Consider the following 19,854-nt stretch of genomic DNA (forward strand, 5'->3'; position numbering starts at 1 on the left):
GAAAGAGCCAAGCAATTACTACCGTAAATATCAGAATAGTGATTTCTACCGGGGGTGGGTATGATCAAGAAGGATGTATATCACATTTCTGGGATACCAGAAACATACAACTACCTAACACATAGGGCCAGTTACCTGGGTGTTCTACAGCAATTGGATACAATGTACAGAATACGACTATGAGTCTTATGCAATTCTCTAGATGTATGTTTCTCAATTTAAAAAATTTTAAATTCTCTCTTGAATATAGGGTTCCAAATATGAGGTCAATTTTGTTATCAGTGATCTACAGATCAACTACAGTCTTACCTTTTTAGAGTATGATTTGTCAGTTTCTGAGAGAGAAGTGTTTACAGTCTCCCGAACTTAATTTCTTGTATTTCTTTAAGATGGTGCTGCACATATTTTGAAGCAATGTTATTAAGTACAGTTAATACTTAGTACTTAACTGTACTTGAGCAGTGCAGGGATGAGGGGCACTGAACCACTAAGCAGTTGAAAATTCATGTGGAACTTTGGACTCTCCCCAAAACTTAACTACTAATAGCCTACTATTAACTGGAAGCCATAGCAACAAGCCATAGTCAATTAGCACATATTTTACAGATTAGGTGCGTTGTATATCGTATGCTTACAATAAAGCCAGAGAAAAGAAAATGTTAAGAAAAGCAGAAGGAAGGAGCGCTGAGCGGCTCAGTCAGCTAAGTGTCGGACATTGATTTCAGTTCAGGTCATGATCTCTGGATTCGGTTCTTGAGTTTGAGCCTCCTGCTGGGCTCTGCACTAACACTGCGGAGCCTACTTGGGATTCATTCTCTCTCTCTCTCTCTCTCTCTCTCTCTCTCTCTCTCTGTCTCTCTCTGTCTCTCTCCCTCCCTCCCTCCCTCTCCCTCTGACCTTCCCCTGCTTGCTCTCTCTCAAAATAAATTAATACACTTAAAAAAAATCAGAAGAAAAATACAGTTATGTACTGTACTGTATTTATCGGGAAAAAAAATCCATGTATAACTGGACGACGCAGTTCAAACCCGTGTTCAAGGGTCCACTGTACATACAAGTTCGTTCCTGTGACATCATTTTTTAGATCATTTCTTTTGTCACAATACAAAATCCCACTTTGTCCTTTTTAATGCTCTAAATCCTGATTCCTATTCCGGCTTGTATTACTATTGCTAAGCAGCAATTAGTGTTCGTATATATCAAGCATGTCTTTTTGATAGATTTTAAGTGTTTCCTTGTCCTTCTGTTTAGACGTGTCTTTTGTGAAAGGCTATATAATAGATCTCTTATTTTGTTTACCTGACCGGCCACTCTTTTATTAAGTAATCCTTTAATAATGTCAGCAAGCCTACCTCCATTTATTACACTGAAAATACTTTTGTTTGCTAGGCAGTCTCTATAATGGTCCCCCCAAATCTCTTTTGAAAATATCCACATCCCTGTGTAGTCCCCTCCCACATTATACCAGACTCGGTCTCTGTAACCAAGGGAACACACCAGAGGTGAGGCCATGTCCCTTTCGAGATGAGGTTATAACACCCTGCAGCTCCCATCGGAACCTCTCCTCCAGTTCACTTACTTTGGGAAGAGCCACTGCCATGCTGTGGGGACGTTCGAGCAGCCTACACACAGGCCGCCAAAGTGAGAAACTGAAGCATCTGGCCAACAGCCAAGGAGAAACTGAGGCTTGTCAACAACTACATGAGCGAAATTGGAAGCGGATCTTCCAGACCTAGGTGGGTGCAGCTTTGGCTGATGGCTCGACTGGGGCTTCATGAAGACCCTGGACCAAACCAGAAGCTAAGCCACTTGCAGATCCCTGACCACAGATGCTACGAGATGATGTCTGTTATAAGCTGCTAAGTTTGGCACAAATTTGTCACATAGCAAGAGACAACTAATACATTTACACTGAATTCTGCCCAACTTATTTGGTTTTCTTCTATTTATATACTCCCTTGTTTTCCACTAAACTTCAAATTTTCTTCATTCCGTTTTTATTTCAATACTTCTATTTTTTTAACGTTTTTATTTTGAGAGAGAGTGTGCACGCACACACGCGTCCAAGTGGGAGAGGGGCAGAGAGGGAGAGGGAGAGAGAGAATCCCAAGCTGGCTCCATGCTGTCAAGGCAGAGCCCGATGTGGATCTCAATCTCATGAACTGTAAGAACATGACCTGAGCTAAAATCAAGAGTCAGACGCTTAACCGGCGGGGCCACCGAGGTGCCCCTATGTCACCATTTTTAAAGCTTTGCATTCCATTTACAGTCTTAGTTACGAATCCGTATGTTTTTCTGACAAAGTTTAACATTAACAATTAACACCTTGGGGTGTCTGACTGGCTCAGTCAGGAGAGTATTCAACTCTTGGTCTTGGGGTCGTGAGTTCAAGCCCCACGTTGTGGGGTAGAGATGATTTAAATAAATAAATATTTATAAGTAATAATCGACAACATATTCCTCCCAAACCAGACCAAAACAAACACACTTAGCACGCTTTGACTACCATGTAGAACTGCCTTCAACACCAGTATTTATCATATTGCTGTCTTCTGGAATCTTTGAGATTGTTATTAAACTTTACAAAGTTAAAATAGCATCTATTTATGATTACTACTGCTTATCCTAACTCCATATTCATCTTACTCCTTCAATCCCACTACTGCCTTCTGAGTATGTATTTGTTCATGCTGGAGTAAATCTTTGACTAATTCTTACAAAGTGATTGACAAACTATTTATGGTAAATCCTTCTGTTTAAAAATACCTTTCTTTCGCCCTTGCTGTTGGATGACAGTTTGGCTGAGTATAGAATTCTAGTTTGACAGTTCTCTTCCCACAGCACTACGAAGACACCGTTGCTGCCTTGCGCGCAATGCTACAAAGAAACCTAAAGTAAAACTATAGGTTAAATACCTTTGGTTTCAAAGAACTTTTAGAATTTTTCCCTTGTTTAAAAAAAAATGCAGCGTTAGAATGTGCTTGTTTACTTATCTTTACACTTCATTCTACTTAGCCTTTCGTGCTGTGTGTGTGCACCCACGTGCATTTACTCTAAAGACCATATCTTTCTACAGGTCTGAGAAATGATCAGCCGTTTAAAAGGGTTAACTTTGTATTCGATTATAACAAAATCATAGAAAAGTCCACAAAATATTTGTCTCCCCCTCACCCCCCGCTCCCTCAAATTCATATTCAAGCCCTAACCCACGGTGTGTGACTCTATTTGGAGATGGGCCCTCTAGGGAAGTAATTAAGGTTAAATGAGGTCATAAGGTTAAATGATCTGAAAGGATTAGTGTCTTTAAAGGAGAGATAACACAGCACTTGCTCTGGCCCCCCAATCTGTGCATGCGCGCAAGTGAGTGTGTGTGTGTGTGTGTGTGTGTGTGTGTCTATACAAATGCACCAAAAGATCACATGAGCGCACTGTGAGACAGTAGCCCTCTCCAGCCCCAGGGAGAGCTCTCACCATACACCAACCCTCTTGGCACTCTAATCTTGGATTTCCTAGACTCCAGAACTGTGAGCAAATAAGTTTCTGTTGTTTAAGCCCCCTGTCTGTGGTATTTTGTCACAGCGGTTGTAGCATACTAATATAGCAGCTGACCTTGAAGAGGCCCCTGGTGATTCTTGGTTTCTGGTATTCATTCCCTTTTCGAGTCCCGAGCCAAGCTGAAGAGAGCTAACCTTTTTTATCCAACGGAATACTGCAGAAATGTTGGGGTGTGGCTTCAAAGACTAGGTGTCTATGAATATTTTGTTCATAAAAATAATTGTGCCTTGCACTTTGTGCTCTCTTGTATCCCTCACTGTGGGGGAAGCCAGCCACAATGTTATAAGGACACTGACCAGCCCCATGGAGAGGTCTACATGGCAAGGGACTCAGGCGTCCTGCCAACAGCCTGCACCAAGGCACCAGTCACGAGAGTGAGTGACCCCGGAGGCAGATTCTCCAGCTTCCCTCATGCCTTCTGATGACCACAACTTTGGCCAACATCTGGACTGCAGCCTCACGAAAGACCTCAAGGAGGCACCAGCTGAGAACACTCCCAAATCTCCGGCCCACAAAAATCATGTGGGAAAAGAAGTATTTGTCCTTTTAATCCGGTTAAGTTTTTCAGTAATGTGTTATACAATGGCAGATAACTAAATCCAAGGGGAATGATTACAAACCTAGAATGATAAAGGAAATGAGTATTTCAAGCCCGTCAGAAGCCCCCTACATGCCACCTTCCAGGCACCAGCGTGCTTCTGCCCTACAGATAAATACGAACTTTTAATGCCGTAGGTGAGTTGTGTCTATCAAGTCTGAAATTAACACAAAGAGAACCATACAGATTGTATCTGTTTGTGTGGGACTTCGATGTATCCACACTGTGGTTGCATTTAGCAGTAATTTGTTCATTTCCACTGTTGTGTACTATTAACTGTATGACTATAACACAATTTAGTTTTTGATTCTAACTTTGTCCGACATCTGGACTGCTTCTACTTGGACTGAGTAACAGTACTAAAGGTATCCTTGGTATGTCATTTGACCCACGAATGTATGCATTTCTGTTTGATATTTAAACGAAGACAACGGAGATTCTGATTGGGGGTTCATTGAATCTGCAGAACAAAATAAGATGTGACATTTTTATAGTACTGAATATTCCACCCTGAGAACAGGATATATCCCTCCATTTATTCAAGTCATATTTCAATAACATTTTATGATTTTCTGTGTAGAGATGTATACAATTTGTAGATTTATTCATAAGGATCTGATTTCAATACAAATGGTACCATCTTTTCAAAATTTTACTTTATTGAGTGGTTACTGGAATATAGAAATTAAACTGATTTTGGATACTAACCTACCCAGTAACCTTGATAAATTTACATATCAATCCTGATAGCTAATAGATATTTTACATTTTCTTTTTTCTTTTTTTTTTTTTAACGTTTATTTATTTTTGAGACAGAGAGAGACAGAGCATGAACGGGGGAGGGTCAGAGAGAGAGGGAGACACAGAATCTGAAACAGGCTCCAGGCTCTGAGCAGTCAGCACAGAGCCCGACGCGGGGCTCGAACTCACATACCGTGAGATCGTGACCTGAGCCGAAGTCGGACGCTTAACCGACTGAGCCACCCAGGCGCCCCTTTTTTTTTTTTAATGATTGTTTATTTTTGAGAGAGAGAGAGACAGGGAGAGACAGAGTGTGAGCAGGAGAGGGGCAGAGAGAGGGAGACACAGAACATGATGCAGGAGGCTCTGAGCTTTCAGCACAGAGCCCAGTGTGGGACTTGAACCCACGAGCTGTGAGATCATGACCTGAGCTGAAGCTGGACGCTTAACCGACGGAGCCACTCAGGCGCCCCTAGATTTTACATTTTCTATATACAAAATCATGCTGTCCACAAAGGCAATTTTATGTCCTCTTTCAAATCCCTATTTTTTTTTTCTTATTGCACCAAGTATGACTTCCAGTAAAATGTTGCTAAAAAATAGAATTATCAGGCATTCTCTGTTTCATTTACAATCTCAAGGAGGAAAACCTTTAATAGTCCACCAATAAGTACAAAGTTTACTGGAGATTTTTTGGTACCTTATCAGAATAATGATGTTCCCTTCTATTCTTTGCTTTGAAAAGAGATTTTTTAATCACAAATTGCCACTGATTTTTATCAAGTGCTTTTGTTGCATCCATTATGATACTGAGACTATTCTCCTTTATTCTTTGAATGAGGAATGTTATGTTGATTTTTGACTGTTAACGGAACCTTGCACTGCTAGAATAAACGCATACTGGGAAATTTGTTCATTATTTCTTCGTATATCTCTATCTCTCTCTTTCACCCCAGTCTCTCACATCTTCCTCAGGAATTCCAATTACATCCCAGGTGGCACACCAGTTGATAGTATCCCACAGTTCTCTGTAGCTGTTTATTCTTCTTTAACCTGTTTTCTGTGTTCCCTCAAATTAGTTGCTTTCTATTCCTCTCCCTTCAAATTCACCAACTCTTTCGCCGTTTTGTTAGCCACCTCTAGCCTGGTGCTAAGTCTATCCAGCAATTACCCATTTCTGTTACCATCTGTGTGGCAGGCAGAATGGCCCCGGAGACGTTCGTGCCTTCCTGCCCGGAACATGTGAATATGTTACCTTACGTGACACAGACCAACCGCTGACTGAAGGTGGGTAAGCAAATAGGGACCTACCAATCTCTGACCGCAAAGAAATGAATTGAGCCAACAACCGAAATGAGATTCGAAGTGAATTCTTCCCCAAAGCCTCCAGTTAGCATCAGCATCCTGCTAACATTCTTTTAACCCATGAGACTTCTGTCTAACCTACAGAACCACGAGATCATACACGCACGTTGTAATAGCCATTACATTCGTGGTCATTTGCCATGGCAGCAATAAAAAACCAATTCAGACTTTGGTACCTGACGGTGAGGTGCTACTGTAACAAAAACCTTAAACTGGGAAACTGTCTTTGGAAGCAAGCAGTCGGTAAAGGCTGCTAGAATTTCAGGGAGCATGAAGAAGAAAGCCTAAATTGCCTTAAGCAGACTGCTAATAGAAATGGGGTCTTTAAGAACACCACCAGCGAGGGTTCACAGACCACTTACAGAAATCTGGTCTTGGAGTCCATCCCGAAACAGAAGAACACACATTCTTTTCAAGTGTACATGGAACATTCTCCATAAGAGATCACATATTAGACCATAAAACAAGTGTCAACAAATTCAAAAAGATTGAAATCTTTCCGTGCGTCTTTTCTGACCACAATGCTATGTAACTAGAAGTCAGGCACAAGAAAAAATCTGGAAGGAGTACAGATACATGGGGGTTAAATAACATGCTACTAAGCAATGAAAGGGCCAACAAAAAACAAACAAACAAAAAACAAAGAGGAAATAAAATACATGGAGACAAATAAAAATGAAAACAAAACAGTCCAAAATCTTTGCGATGCAACAAAAGAAGTTCTAAGAGGGAAGTTTGTAGCAATACAGGCCTAACTGAAGAAGCAAGAAAAATCTCAAATAAACAACCTAATCTTACACCTAAAGGAGCTAGAAAAAGAAAAAAACCCAAAACCAGTAGAGGGAGGGAAATAAGATTAGAGCAGAAATAAATCATATAGAAACTAAAAAATAGAACAGATCAATGAAACCAGGAGCTGGTTGTTTGAAAAGATCAATAAAATTGATAAACCCTTACCCAGACTCTTAAAAAAAAAAGACTCAAATTTAAAAATCAGAAATGAAAGAGGTGTCATAACCAAAACCACAGAAAAATAAAAGATTTTAACAGAATGTTATGAAAAATATATGCCAACAAATTGGACACTCTAAAAGAAATGAATAAATTTCTACAAACATAACCTTCTAAAACTGAATCCGGGGCTCCTGGGTGGCTTAGTTGGTTTTAAGCGCCCGACTTAGGCTCAGGTCATTATCTCACGGATTGTGAGTTCGAGTCCCATGTCTGGCTCTGTGTTGACAGTGCAGAGCCTGAAGCCTGCTTCAGATTGTGTGTCTCCCTCTCTCTCTAACCCTTCCACACTCATGCTCGTTCTCTCTCTCTCTCTCTCTCTCTGTAAGAAATAAACATTTAAAAAATTTTTTTAATAAAAGTAAAAATAAAACTGAATCAGGAAGAAATAGAAAATTTAAACTGATTACTAGCAATTAGGGGCGCCTGGGTGGCTCAGTCAGCTGAGCGTCCAGCTTCGGCTCAGGTCACGGTCTCACGGTTTGTGGGTTTGAGCCCCACGTTGGGCTCTGTACTGACAGCTCCGAGCCCGGAGCCTGCTTCGGAGTCCGTGTCTCCCTTTCTCTCTGCCCCTCCCCTGCTCACACTCTGTCTCTCAAAAATAAATAAATAAATAAAATAAAAATATTATAAAAATTTTTTTGAAAAAGAAAGAAAACCCTAAAGACTCCACCAAAAACCTACTAGAACTGATATTTCAGTAAGGCCACAGCATACAAAAAAAAAAAAAAAAAAAAAAAAAAATCAATGTACAGAAATCTGTTTCATTTCTATACACTAATAATGAAGAAACAGAAAGGAATTAAGAAAGCAATCCCTTTTACAATTGAACCAAGAATAAATAAAATGCCTAGGCATAAACGTAACCAAGGAGGTAAAAGACCTGTACCCTGACAACTATAAAATACTGACGAAAGAAACTGAAGATGACAGAAATGGAAAGATATTCCATTGAAATGAGATTCGATCCATAAAGATCTTCCCATATTGGAAGAACAAATATTGTTCTACCCAAAGCAATCTACAGATTTAATGCAATCCCTATCAAAACACCAACAGCGTTTTTCACCGACCTAGGATAATCCTAAAAAAAATTTGCATGGGACCACAAAAGACCCTGAAGAGACAAAGCAACCTTGAAAAGGAACAACAAATCTGGAGGTATCACAATTCCAGATTTCAAGTCATACTACAAAGCTGTGGCAATCTAAACAGTATGGCAGTGGCACAAAATGAGACACACAGATCAGTGGAACAGGATTAAAAGCCCAGAAAGAAACCCATGAATATAAGGTCAACCAATCTTTGGCAAAAGAGGCAAGAATATGCAATGGGAAAAAGACGGTCTCTTCAACAAATGGTATTGGGAAAACTGGACAGCGGCATGCAGAAAAATGAAACTGGACCACTTTCTTTCACCATACACAAAAATAAACTCAAAATGGATTAAAGACCTAAAGGGGAGACTTGAAAGCATAAAAAACGCAGAAGAGAGCACAGGGGGTAATTATCTGCCACCAGCCACAGCAACACTTTTCCCTTCCCTCCTGAGGCAAGGGAAACAAAAGCAAAAATAAACTATTGGGACTGTATCAACATAAAAGGCTTCTGCACAGCAAAGGAAACAATCAACAAAGCTAAAAGACAACCTACTAAATGGGAGAAAATATTTACAAATGACCTATCTGATATAAGGGTTAGGATCCAAAGTATATAAAGAACTTACATGGGAATGCAAGCTGGAGCAGCCACTCTGGAAAACAGTATGGAGGTTCCCCCCCAAATTAAAAATAGTACAACCCAGCAACTGCACTACTAGGCATTTATCCAAGGGATACAGGTGTGCTGTTTCGAAGGGACATATGCACCCCAATGTTTATAGCAGCATTATCAACAATAGCCAAAGTATGGAAAGAGCTCAAATGTCCATCGATGGATGAACGGATACAGACAATGGAGTATTACTCCATACATATACATACAATGGAGTATTACTCGGCAATCAAAAGGAAAGAAATCTTGCCATTTGCAAATATGTGGATGGAACTGGAGGGGATTATGCTAATTGAAGTAAGTCGGTCAGAGAAAGACAAATATCATATGACTTCACTCATGAGGACTTTAAGAGACAAAACAGATGCACATAAGGGAAGGGAAGCAATAATAATGTAAAAACAGGGAGGGGGACAAAACATAAGAGACTCTTAAAAATGGAGAACAAACAGAGGGTTACTGGAGGGGTTGTGGGAGGGGGGGATGGGCTAAATGGGTAAGGGGCATTAAGGAATCTACTCCTGAAATCATTGTAGCACTATATGCTAATTTGGATGTAAATTAAAAAAATAAAATTTAAGAAAATGATAAAGAACTTCTAAAACTCAACACCCAACAAAAACCAAACAATCCAATTAAAAATGGGCAGAAAACACGAACGGAGACATTTCTCCAAAGACAACATACAGATGGCCAAGAGACACATGAAAAGATGCTCAACATCACTCATGACCAGGGAAATACAAATCAGAACACGAGATATCACCTCACACCTGTCAGAATGGCGAAAATAAGGAACACAAGAAACACAGCTGTTGGCGAGGATACGGAGAAAAAGGAACCTTCATGCGCTGTTGGTGGGAATGCAAACTGGTGCAGCCACAGTGGAAGACAATATGGAGGTTTCTCGAAAAGTTGAAAATAGAACTACCCTGTGATCCAGTAATCACACTACTGGGTATTTACCCAAAGAATATAAAAAAAAAAAAACACTAATTCAAAAGGATATTTGCACCCCTATGTTTATCGCAGCATTATTTACAATGGCCAAACTATGGACGCAGCCCAAGTGTCTGACAAACAAATGGATAAAGATGTGGCACGTATGTACAATGACATATCATTCAGCCGTAAGGAAGAATGAAATCTCGCCATTGGCAACAACATGGATGGGGCTCGAGAGTGTAACGCTGAGAAATAGGTCAAAGACAAAAATATTAGAGGATGTCACTCAAACGTGTAATTAAGAAACAAAGTAAATAAAAGAAAAAGAGAGAGGGAGAGAGGCAAACCAGGAAAGAGACTCAACCACAGGGAACAAACTGGTGGTTAGCAGAGAGGAAGCGGGTGGGGGGATGGGGAAAACCGGCAAAGGAGATTGAGGGTACACTTATGATGAGCACCGAGTCACGTACAGAATTCCTGAATGACTATACCTACGTCTGAAACTAATAGAACACTGTATGCTAACTAGACTGGAATTAAAAAGAAATCTAGTCTTGGAGAATCCTGTGAGAGCGCAGAAGGGGGCACAAGTTGTCGTAAGCTGGAGTAAGGTGGATCCTTGTCACAGGTTAGCGGAGAGATGAGCGGAACTGTGTCCCACAAGTTATGTGGAAAGCAGAACTTGCAGACGATGACCTCGGCTCTTCGTTTGAGGAAATTTCCAAGGACAGTGTTGAAGGTGTGACCTGGTTTCATCTTGTTGCTCACAGTAAAATGGGAGACGAGAAGTTCCACGAGCGGACAACAGCCTCCGCCCGTGCCTGTGAGTTCCAGCCTGCCCAATGCATCTTGGACTTGCGTAGCAGGCCCCCAAACCGCAAATGCCAATTCCTTGTAGTAAATCTCTTTATATATTTACCTGCCTTGGGCTCTCCTTCTCCGGTTCAATTCTGACTGATACAGGACTCTATAAAAAAGCAACTAAAAAGAAATTCTAGAGCTTTAGTTTTCATTTCCTCTGCTCATTCGTAACTATCTCCCATTGACGTCTTTAAAGCATCTTTTAGAAGTCTGTTAAAGTTTTTGTCTGCTAACTACAATGTCTGGTTCCTATCAGAATCAGTGTCTATTGACTGCTTTTTCTCTTAACCGTTGGTCACATTTCCAAATTCTTTGCACTTCTGTCTTTTTTTTTTTTTTTTTTTTTTTTTTTTTACTGTATAGAAACATTGTGAATGACAGGATGCAAAGACTCGAGAATTTATGATGTTTCTCTAGCAGGCAGTTAACTTGGCTAGGATCACACTCCAGACTTTATCTCTTCCACCACGAGGTGCGCCTGAATTCTCCATTCGGTTCTTTCAGTTCACAGCTACTTTTTGCCAGGCTTTCTAGAGTCTTCCCCTGTACCGTAGGGGAAGTTCAGGATTTTTGCAGAGTTTGAAATCGATTTGGGGGCTTCCCCCCGTCGTGGCTTCCTCCTTTCCAGGGTTTTCACCCTAGGTTTTCATCACTCTTCCAATCTCAAACTATATTCTCACCCCTCTTGTCCAGCAAATACCACGGCTTTCTGTGATCCCACCTCCAGGAACTGTGGACCTCGGGAGACTGATCAGAAATATACAGACCTCATTTCGTACAGCTCTGTCTCTGAGGCATCAACTTCCCTCCGGTTTTTGCCTGCTTTTCACCACTCACCAGTGCTTTCAAACAGTGGTAGACTTCCCCATTGTTTGGGGGCGGCATACTTTTGTACTGAAGATCTAAGTGTTTGCAGTAAGGCTAATGTGACCAAGCTCTTTCACCATTACTAGAAGCCGGAAGCTCAACCGAATACTTTAACATTCCCTTTATCTTCTTTGTTGATATTTACATGATAGCTCCCTTTTTTTTTTTTTTTTTTTTTTTTTGGTGGTTACTCAAGAGATTACAATATTCATCCTTCTGTTATCACAGACTACCATCAAATAATATAACGCCAGTTCACGAACAAGAGGAGAGCCTTACAAATGGTGTATTTCTTTTCCTCCGCCATGCCCTTTCAACAAATGAGTCATTAAATGCAGTACTTCAAGATTCTTTTACAAAAATAAAGGAACAAATAAGACTCTTAATGTCACCCCGGCTTTCACATTTAATTACTGCATCGCCTATGATCTGTATTTTTTGTTCCCTATCAGCATCTTATTGTGTTACTGGCAATCATAATCTATTACATACATATACCAAAGCACCCATTAAGGTAAAAAACCAAAAAGGTTGCATGACTTGGAAGGCCCCAAATTTTCTTAATTTGGAAAACACTAAATCTCTGTAAAATCCGCGCAGCCCAAAAAAAATCCCCCAAGGAAATACACCTGGACGTATGTTAGCCAGCAAACAAAAAATCACTTAGGTTTAGGTGGAGGCACTTACCCCTCTTCATTTTCTTTTAGTAAGCGACTGGCAATTCGGATAAGCATGCAGTAAGCAAACTGTGATTTGAGGCCGGATTTAGTAAACTTATTCAACATCTTAGAAACAGCAAGGCGATCGTTCTTTTTAAGGTGATACAGGACTCCCAGCGCATGGTACTAAAGAACAAGAAAAAGGATGTAACATCCAGAAAGCGGGAGGAGGAACAGGACAAACTTCCAGGAAAACAAAATCACATGGAACGAGATTTTTAGTAAAAAGATACCCAAGTCAAATGTGTACAAATAGAACAACTTTTTCGTACGGAATCAAACGCAGGCAAGACTGAAAGGAGAAGAGTTTCACCCCCAGAAACTGTAGATTCAGATTGGACAGGTGGTATTAAAGAGGTGACATACAATCCGGAGACGGCTCTAGCAGGTTCATCACTCCCCCATACATCCTTAGCACAAAGGCGCTCAGGTCCAAGGCTTTACCAGTGTCACAGGTCTCTGTTAGTGGCTTTAAGTCATCTGTGGCCATGTTAGTAGTTAAAGGATTAATCTCCTAAAGCAGGCTCAAGGAGCATAATTATCGCGGCACTTCGTGTAAAAACACAACGATCAGAGTTAAGAGAGCGAGACGGTTTCTTGAGGGAAAAACTACTCCTCTATTTCCTCATAACTAAATACGCCTACAGAAGTTGTAAACATTAAAAGGGGGCGAATAAGTATCCTCTCCAATACAAATGGGGTACTTCACATAACATTGCCAGTGACCATTTCGCTCTTTTCTTTTAATTAGGAATTAACAAATATCCAAAGGAGATCTTCCCAACAAAATGGTTACGTTTCACAAAATAAAATTACTCTTGACTGTTGGCGTAATGTCTACTATAACCAAGTTCTGAAAAGCTTAGACTTGAACATCCTTCTTCACAAATCATTTTTCACGTAAGGGGCTGAAATGCAGTGTGAAGGACCTCTGGAATGAGCATCTCAAACTGCTACTGAATTTAAGAATCTTTCCTGAACGTTCCTACAGCTTCTATTAAATGCTAGCAGGGTCTATGACAGTAATTCTAATTAATGGGATACCTACTAATAGGCGGCTTAATATTACACTTCCGCTAACGCTCATCTAGGGAGTCAATAAATTGTCCCTGAAATGAAGGGTTAAAGAAAGCTGATCTCAAGACCTAACGGGACTCGATCACAGTACCTGGACCATAATGTTATCACTGGAAGCAGCTTCTTGGGCTTCATTGACCCAGCGTTTAACCACGTCATAGCTTATCTTCATCATGTGCTAGACACAGAACAAAGCGAGAATAGAAAGTGCATGGTCACTAGAGGTTTACAGACATGAACTGGTTTTCTTAGAAAAATCACTAACAGACATTTCCAAATCAAAGAGACAACTCTGTAGCTTTTTGAAGTCTACTTCAAGTCTCTACTCCAGACGCAACTAATAGACCAGAAACTCTCTCCAAGATGAGGAGGGGTTTGTGGGCTAAGATGAGAGGGGAGGGACAGGAAAGGAAGGGCTAGTTAATAGGACGGTGCTTGAATAATGTGTACATTCTAGGTTTTACTTCCAGGAAACTCACCTGGAAGGAAAAACAAAAACAGAAACAAAAACACACAGTACTGATAGATCCCTTGCTATAAAACTTGACCACCTACACTCCAGACCCAGAAACTCTTGTGATTCAGATGATCTAACCCATTCACACACTAATAACCAATTTTAACCAAATGCAAGGTGACCTCAGGCTGTCATAAATCTTGTTTTGATAAAAAGAGAAAGAAAAAGTATTCCTGAAACAAAGACCACTTTCCAGTAAGAAATTTCCAAGTGGGGCAGGGGGCTTTGGATGGAAGGATACCACACACACAGGGCACTAAGGAAAGCAGACGATACAAGAGGCAAGAGGTCAAGTTCAGGTCACAAAGGAAGATTAAAAACAAAACAAAACAAAAACGACCTTCAGTGTCTTCCCGGTCTGCCACCTCACCCCCCATCCTTTGTGATTACCGAAACCTTTCAAACATGGAAATGTCACCTTTTTAACTGCCTATATTGTAACGCTGTTCTGATAAAACACTCTTGGATAAAGTAATAGAGACGCAAATGTGTTTTTTGAATGTTTCACGGTTCACGTGGGAGAGAATCACAGTGATATTTTGTTTAGCACCCGCTCGAGCCAGGCAGCTGGCCACTCGTTCACTTACTAAGGACGACACCAGTGCCGAACTGGAGACGCTGGAGACTTTATCCACAATGGCCTGCTTCATGTATCTTTCAATGGCCTGCAACATTGTTCCCTGAGAACATTCATAAAGAAACAGTTGTTGAAGCACACATCTTCACCCAAAACTACGGCTCCAGAATAGTTTACAAAAACCAGTCATATATTTGTTTCCATGCCAATATTTAGACTGCGTTAAAGGGACTGCCATCTACTAGAGTAACTCCATCGCAGCGGGCAGGAGCTAGACAACCAAGTTGAATCTTCAAAGAGAAAGACCGGAAGGAAGCAAATTAACCGTTCAACAATGAAATCAACGGTCTCAGCGTGGAGAGTCCCAGCCTGAGGAAATGTGTAAGCCCAGGCTCCACTTCTCAGGGATGTTACAAAGGAAATTCCTAGAAGGGGATGGAGCTGCTTTTGAAATTCTGAAGGTATCTCTGCACGAAGGGGATGTATTTTATACGGATCCCATAAAGCCCTACACATCAAATGTGATCCCTGATAATTTTAGATACCTAAGAAATTACATGTTTTTTTTTTTTTTTCTAAGAAATTACATGTTTAATATGCTACTACAGAGTGTCCTCAATACGAAGTCCTCTGCAAATAAAGTCCTTTTTAAGTGGAAGAAAGCTTAGCACTGTGAAGGTAGCAGCAGATGAAGATACGTAAACAGACGGAGATCAATATTCAAAGACAGCCTATGGCTAGCGTGGGCAGTGTCCAGTCTCAGGCTGACCGATTTAATACTAAAACAAAGGCAGCCACAGCAAAACACATCACACCATCTCCATTACTCCTTCTAGGGTCCAGATTTACCATGTGCTCCTACGCAACCTTTAAAACTTGAGAAGACTGTAAACATACACATAAAATATACCCAACCATGAATAGAGCTGAAATATTATTCAATATGCTGGCAATGGCCAGTCTGCCCTTCATTTTATAACCTTTCCTACTCAAGAGTTCCCAGAAAGGGACAGCCTAATTTCATCCCTCCAGATGTGAGGGACTGAGTCAAGGTTAAACACCGGACTCAGACCTTTTGTGGTTATAAGCCACTGGCTGGCTGATGGTTAACTAGGTTCTCTCTACTGAATATATGAATGAGGAGGCCTGAGCCTCGTAAGTGATGGATCACAATAGTAAATATCGGAGAAATCTTGCTGTTGAGTTCCTTAAAGCTGTCCTATTTCTTGCTCTGTCATCTGTTGTAAGCTTTACCTCAAATTCTGAGAGATCCAGATCCTATAATAAAGTTGTTTAAAAAAAAAAAAAAAAAAAAAAAAAAAAGCCTGGAGGCACAAAAGCCTTTCTGGTGGTCCTGTTTCTCTAATACTGAAGATTCACAGAGTCAAGACTAGGGAATCCTATTAAATTTACGGCCACCTGTAGCTAAACACAGTGTCCCCTTTGATGCCCCAGTAAACAAAGAGAACTTACATCAGTGATTCTGCAGAGAGCCCTGATGGCTGGGCCTCGGTACACATCTTCTTTTCCGGTCATGTCCTTAGTCAGACTAAGAAAAATCAAATGAGTTACCATGAAATCAATTGATATCTCTTCTGTGGAGTCCACCCCTAGCTAATTCCCATTGTCCCCATAATTATCTTAATGCAGCTATGAATTCAGCAAATATTCATTGAGTGTCTTCTTTGGATAAATATTAAAACGACTGGATAGAACGCTGTTCTAAATCTTAAGAGTATAGCAGTGCGCAAAACAAAGTCTTTTGCCTTCACGGAGCTAATGTACTAATGAGAAGAGATAATATATTACATAAATGAAATATGATTTTAGATACTGGTAACTGGCATAAAAAATGAAGACAATGGAATAGCGAGCCACCGGCTGAAATCCCCCAAATCCTAAAAACCCACCAGACCAGACAACTCCTTAAAAGAGCCTGACTAAAATGATTAACTCACGAAGTCGTGCTCCCTCTCACAGGCACAGTTTTCCCCAAATGACAGCTGTCTATGGCTTCAGACCTCTCTATGGAGTTTCCAAAATAAGCAGAGGAGTGTGGACAGAGCTACTGAATTCCACATCCATGCTTCAAAGAGGTTTTTAGCCTTTATGCATCATTCACCCTATCTTCCTGTCCCTGTCCTCTGTGTTTAATCTGTCCCCAGAATGACTATCCATCCCCTCCCCACTCACCTCCCCCTCACGTAATCCAAAATGGCCTCCAACTCCAACTCATTCCACCAGGATGCCATGACGAGAAATTAGTGGAGAACTGACAGTCCTTCAATGTCTTTATTTTTTATTTATAAGAGTATTTTCATAAACTTTCAAAACATTCAGAGAAATATAAAATACAAAGTCTAAGCTGGGCCTCACCGACCCTAGACAGTCTCTGTGAACAGTTGCTTATGTTTTCTTAAGGAACTGCTAAAAAAATATATACGACCATAGAGACATTAAAATGCATGCAAATGAATCTCCACTCTTCTGGCACCTCCCTTTTTCACTTAATATATTTTAAGAATCTCTCCATGTTGGCAGACTTTAAAAAATTGTAGGTATCTGTATATTTTTAAAAACCCAAAATATATCTAAAATATCATTTTAATGGTAACACAGATTTCCACTGTTGGGATACAAATAATTTATCCATTAGTCTTTTTCTCAGATATTTGCATTTTTCCAATTAGATAAAAAGTGAGGCTTGGCAGGTTTAGTATCTTCTGAGGTCTCGCTCCTCGGCTTCTATGTGACATAAAGCAGCCATGCACAATACATTTAAAACAACGGGCATGGCTGTGTTCCAATAAAACTTTATTTACAAAATGAGGCAATAGTTCTTGCCACGGGCCAGAGTCTGCCAACCGCGGCTCCGTGTCTTAGTTTGGGCTGCCCCGACAAAGGCTTACAGACAGGTAGTTTGTTTGGGAATGTGTTCGAGGGAAGGGAAGACAGAGAGGTGAACAAAGAAGGAGGGTACTTAATACAAAGGAATTTTCTCTAGTGGGTCACTGCCACAGGCAACTGGTTATTTGATGAGCCATCTTCTGAGGAGGCTTATGAAATACATGTTGGAACCACATTTCCGAGGGATGAAAAGGAAAGAATTTATCCACCAGCTCTCAGCCACTGGCTGACAGCTAACCCCAGAGCGTTCTCTCCCCATTTGGTTAACATTCACATGTTACCTCCCACATGTGAGTTCCAAGTCAGGGCCCAAACCGGAGCACCAGGGAAACTGGGGGGCAACCAACAGAACACACGGCGCGTGCTTCAGCAAGGCACTGTTCACGCAAGTGAGCTGGCCCCTGTACAGAACAGCTGACCACGAGCACAGCTAGGATCAGAGAGAAGGCCTGAGGCAACAGCATCCAGAACAGTCTATCCTTCACGTCCGTCAAATTTGAACATGTCCTCCATTAAATCTAACCTGTCACTGAGCCTTCAAGATGGTAACCATCCACTATTTCTACAAGAGATTGGAAAATGAATGGCACATGGTATAATCCTTACTGCTACCACTCATTCCGCAGCCGTGATTGACATCCACCACATCCTTCCCACAATCACCCAATTCTATATTCCCCTCACGCTTAGCCAGCACTTGATCTCATCTTGGTCAGGTGTCTGATAGGTGACTCAAACCTTTATCTCCAAGGATCTGAGCTCTTTGTTGGAGATTTACCATGGCTGGACCATTGGCTGTTCCCCATCCTCTACTGACCATGGTCTCAGGCATGAACACATCAAAATATACGTAAGTAAATAGTACCTTGAATTCTAGATACAGTCCTCTCTTCCACGTTTGTAGAGCAACAAGCCTAGCTCCTGATAGGGATCAAGGTCAACTACCTCTAGGAGGACACAGCTCCTTTCTTTACCTGCTGGTCCATCAGCATCAAGAATCCAAAGCGACCCAACAGTAGTCATCATTTTAAATGTGCACACTGGCTCACTTCTCTGCCCCAGGACTTCTCAGACACTGGAGCGGGTGGTGCCTGTGGTCGCCAACTTGTCATTCGGACGTGTGGATCCAGAAGTGTGGGGTATCTCTGTGCTGAAGGCAATCCTCAAACAGCAGGAACCAGGAGTCAATGGGTTAAATGCCTCCCCCTGTTCATCACTGAGAACACGGTCTCTTGAGAACCAGCGCCTTTGACTCACATTCAGGGTGGGGATGGGAAGCATGACTTCTACAGGCGGGCCACTAGTCCTACTTTCACCTCTCGATTCCTGGACCCACCTGTTGTATTTATTGGTGACAGCATCATCCGCTGGCCATCAATTTAATGCACATACTTCATCCCAGAGGAGAACCCTCCAACTTCACAGGGTCCCATCGCCAAACCACTACCTCAACTGAGCCACCATTGCATTTAGGCTATCTGCTCCTGACAGAATATGGTGAAACTACCGGATCTCTTGGTCACGAGCCCACCGTCACACGGCTTTTGCCAAAAAATGAGTGGCGAGGTCACGTAGGATACCATGAACCTAAGAAACCGTACCCCTCGGATCTACTGAAAACCCATGGATCATCTTCTATGATGAGAAACTTATGCAATCAGATGTATCAACCTTTTCTTTCACTGCCTCTGGAACTGCAGTCCTAACAAAGCTTTTCCCTACAACGAGGTTAAAGAGCAACACACTCCTGTTCCAGCACTTGTATGCTTCCATTTTGAAAATTTACAGTCTTTCTCCTTTTAGAGTTTTTTTTTTTAATTTTTTTTTTTTTAAACGTTTATTTATTTTTGAGACAGAGAGAGACAGAGCACGAACGGGGGAGGGGCAGAGAGAGAGGGAGGCACAGAATCGGAAGCAGGCTCCAGGCTCTGAGCCATCAGCCCAGAGCCCAACGCGGGGCTCGGACTCGCGGACCGCGAGATCGTGACCTGAGCTGAAGTCGGACACTTAACCGACTGAGCCACCCAGGCGCCCCATCTCCTTTTAGAGTTTATTCGTGGATAGGATGTGACATATGGATCTGATTTTGTCTTTTCCCAAGGGACTACTCCGTTGTCTCAGCATCACATATTAGAAAGCACCCCAGTGTTTATCCAGTGATCCGAGATGCCACCCGTTGTCATATACTACATTTCTATGTGTATTGGGGTCTAATTCTATACGTTTGTACCAAAAAAAACCTCTGACGATGTAGATCAGCATGGCCATGGTGACACATTACAAAGTCATCACACAATTTTATTCCCCTGGTCTGTCCATCCATGTGCCAGGACCATACTGC

At 41.4% G+C, this 19,854-nt stretch overlaps 1 protein-coding gene across 1 annotated transcript in view; it reads right to left on the bottom strand.

The window, feature by feature from the left end:
* The window catches only part of COPG2 (COPI coat complex subunit gamma 2), a 114,727-nt gene that overhangs the window by 70,535 nt on the left and 24,338 nt on the right, over positions 1–19,854 (bottom strand). Inside the window, exons 6-9 of the mRNA XM_019452759.2 lie at positions 16,080–16,155; positions 14,617–14,709; positions 13,604–13,690; positions 12,404–12,561 (exon numbers count right to left, since the gene is read on the bottom strand). Of these exons, the coding sequence (XP_019308304.2) occupies positions 12,404–12,561; positions 13,604–13,690; positions 14,617–14,709; positions 16,080–16,155 (414 nt within the window). The remainder of the gene's footprint in view (positions 1–12,403; positions 12,562–13,603; positions 13,691–14,616; positions 14,710–16,079; positions 16,156–19,854) is intronic.

The sequence above is a fragment of the Panthera pardus genome, unplaced genomic scaffold (genome assembly GCF_024362965.1).
Source record: "Panthera pardus isolate Hobbes unplaced genomic scaffold, ASM2436296v1 HiC_scaffold_8, whole genome shotgun sequence".
In the NCBI taxonomy this organism is placed as follows: Eukaryota; Metazoa; Chordata; class Mammalia; order Carnivora; family Felidae; genus Panthera; species Panthera pardus.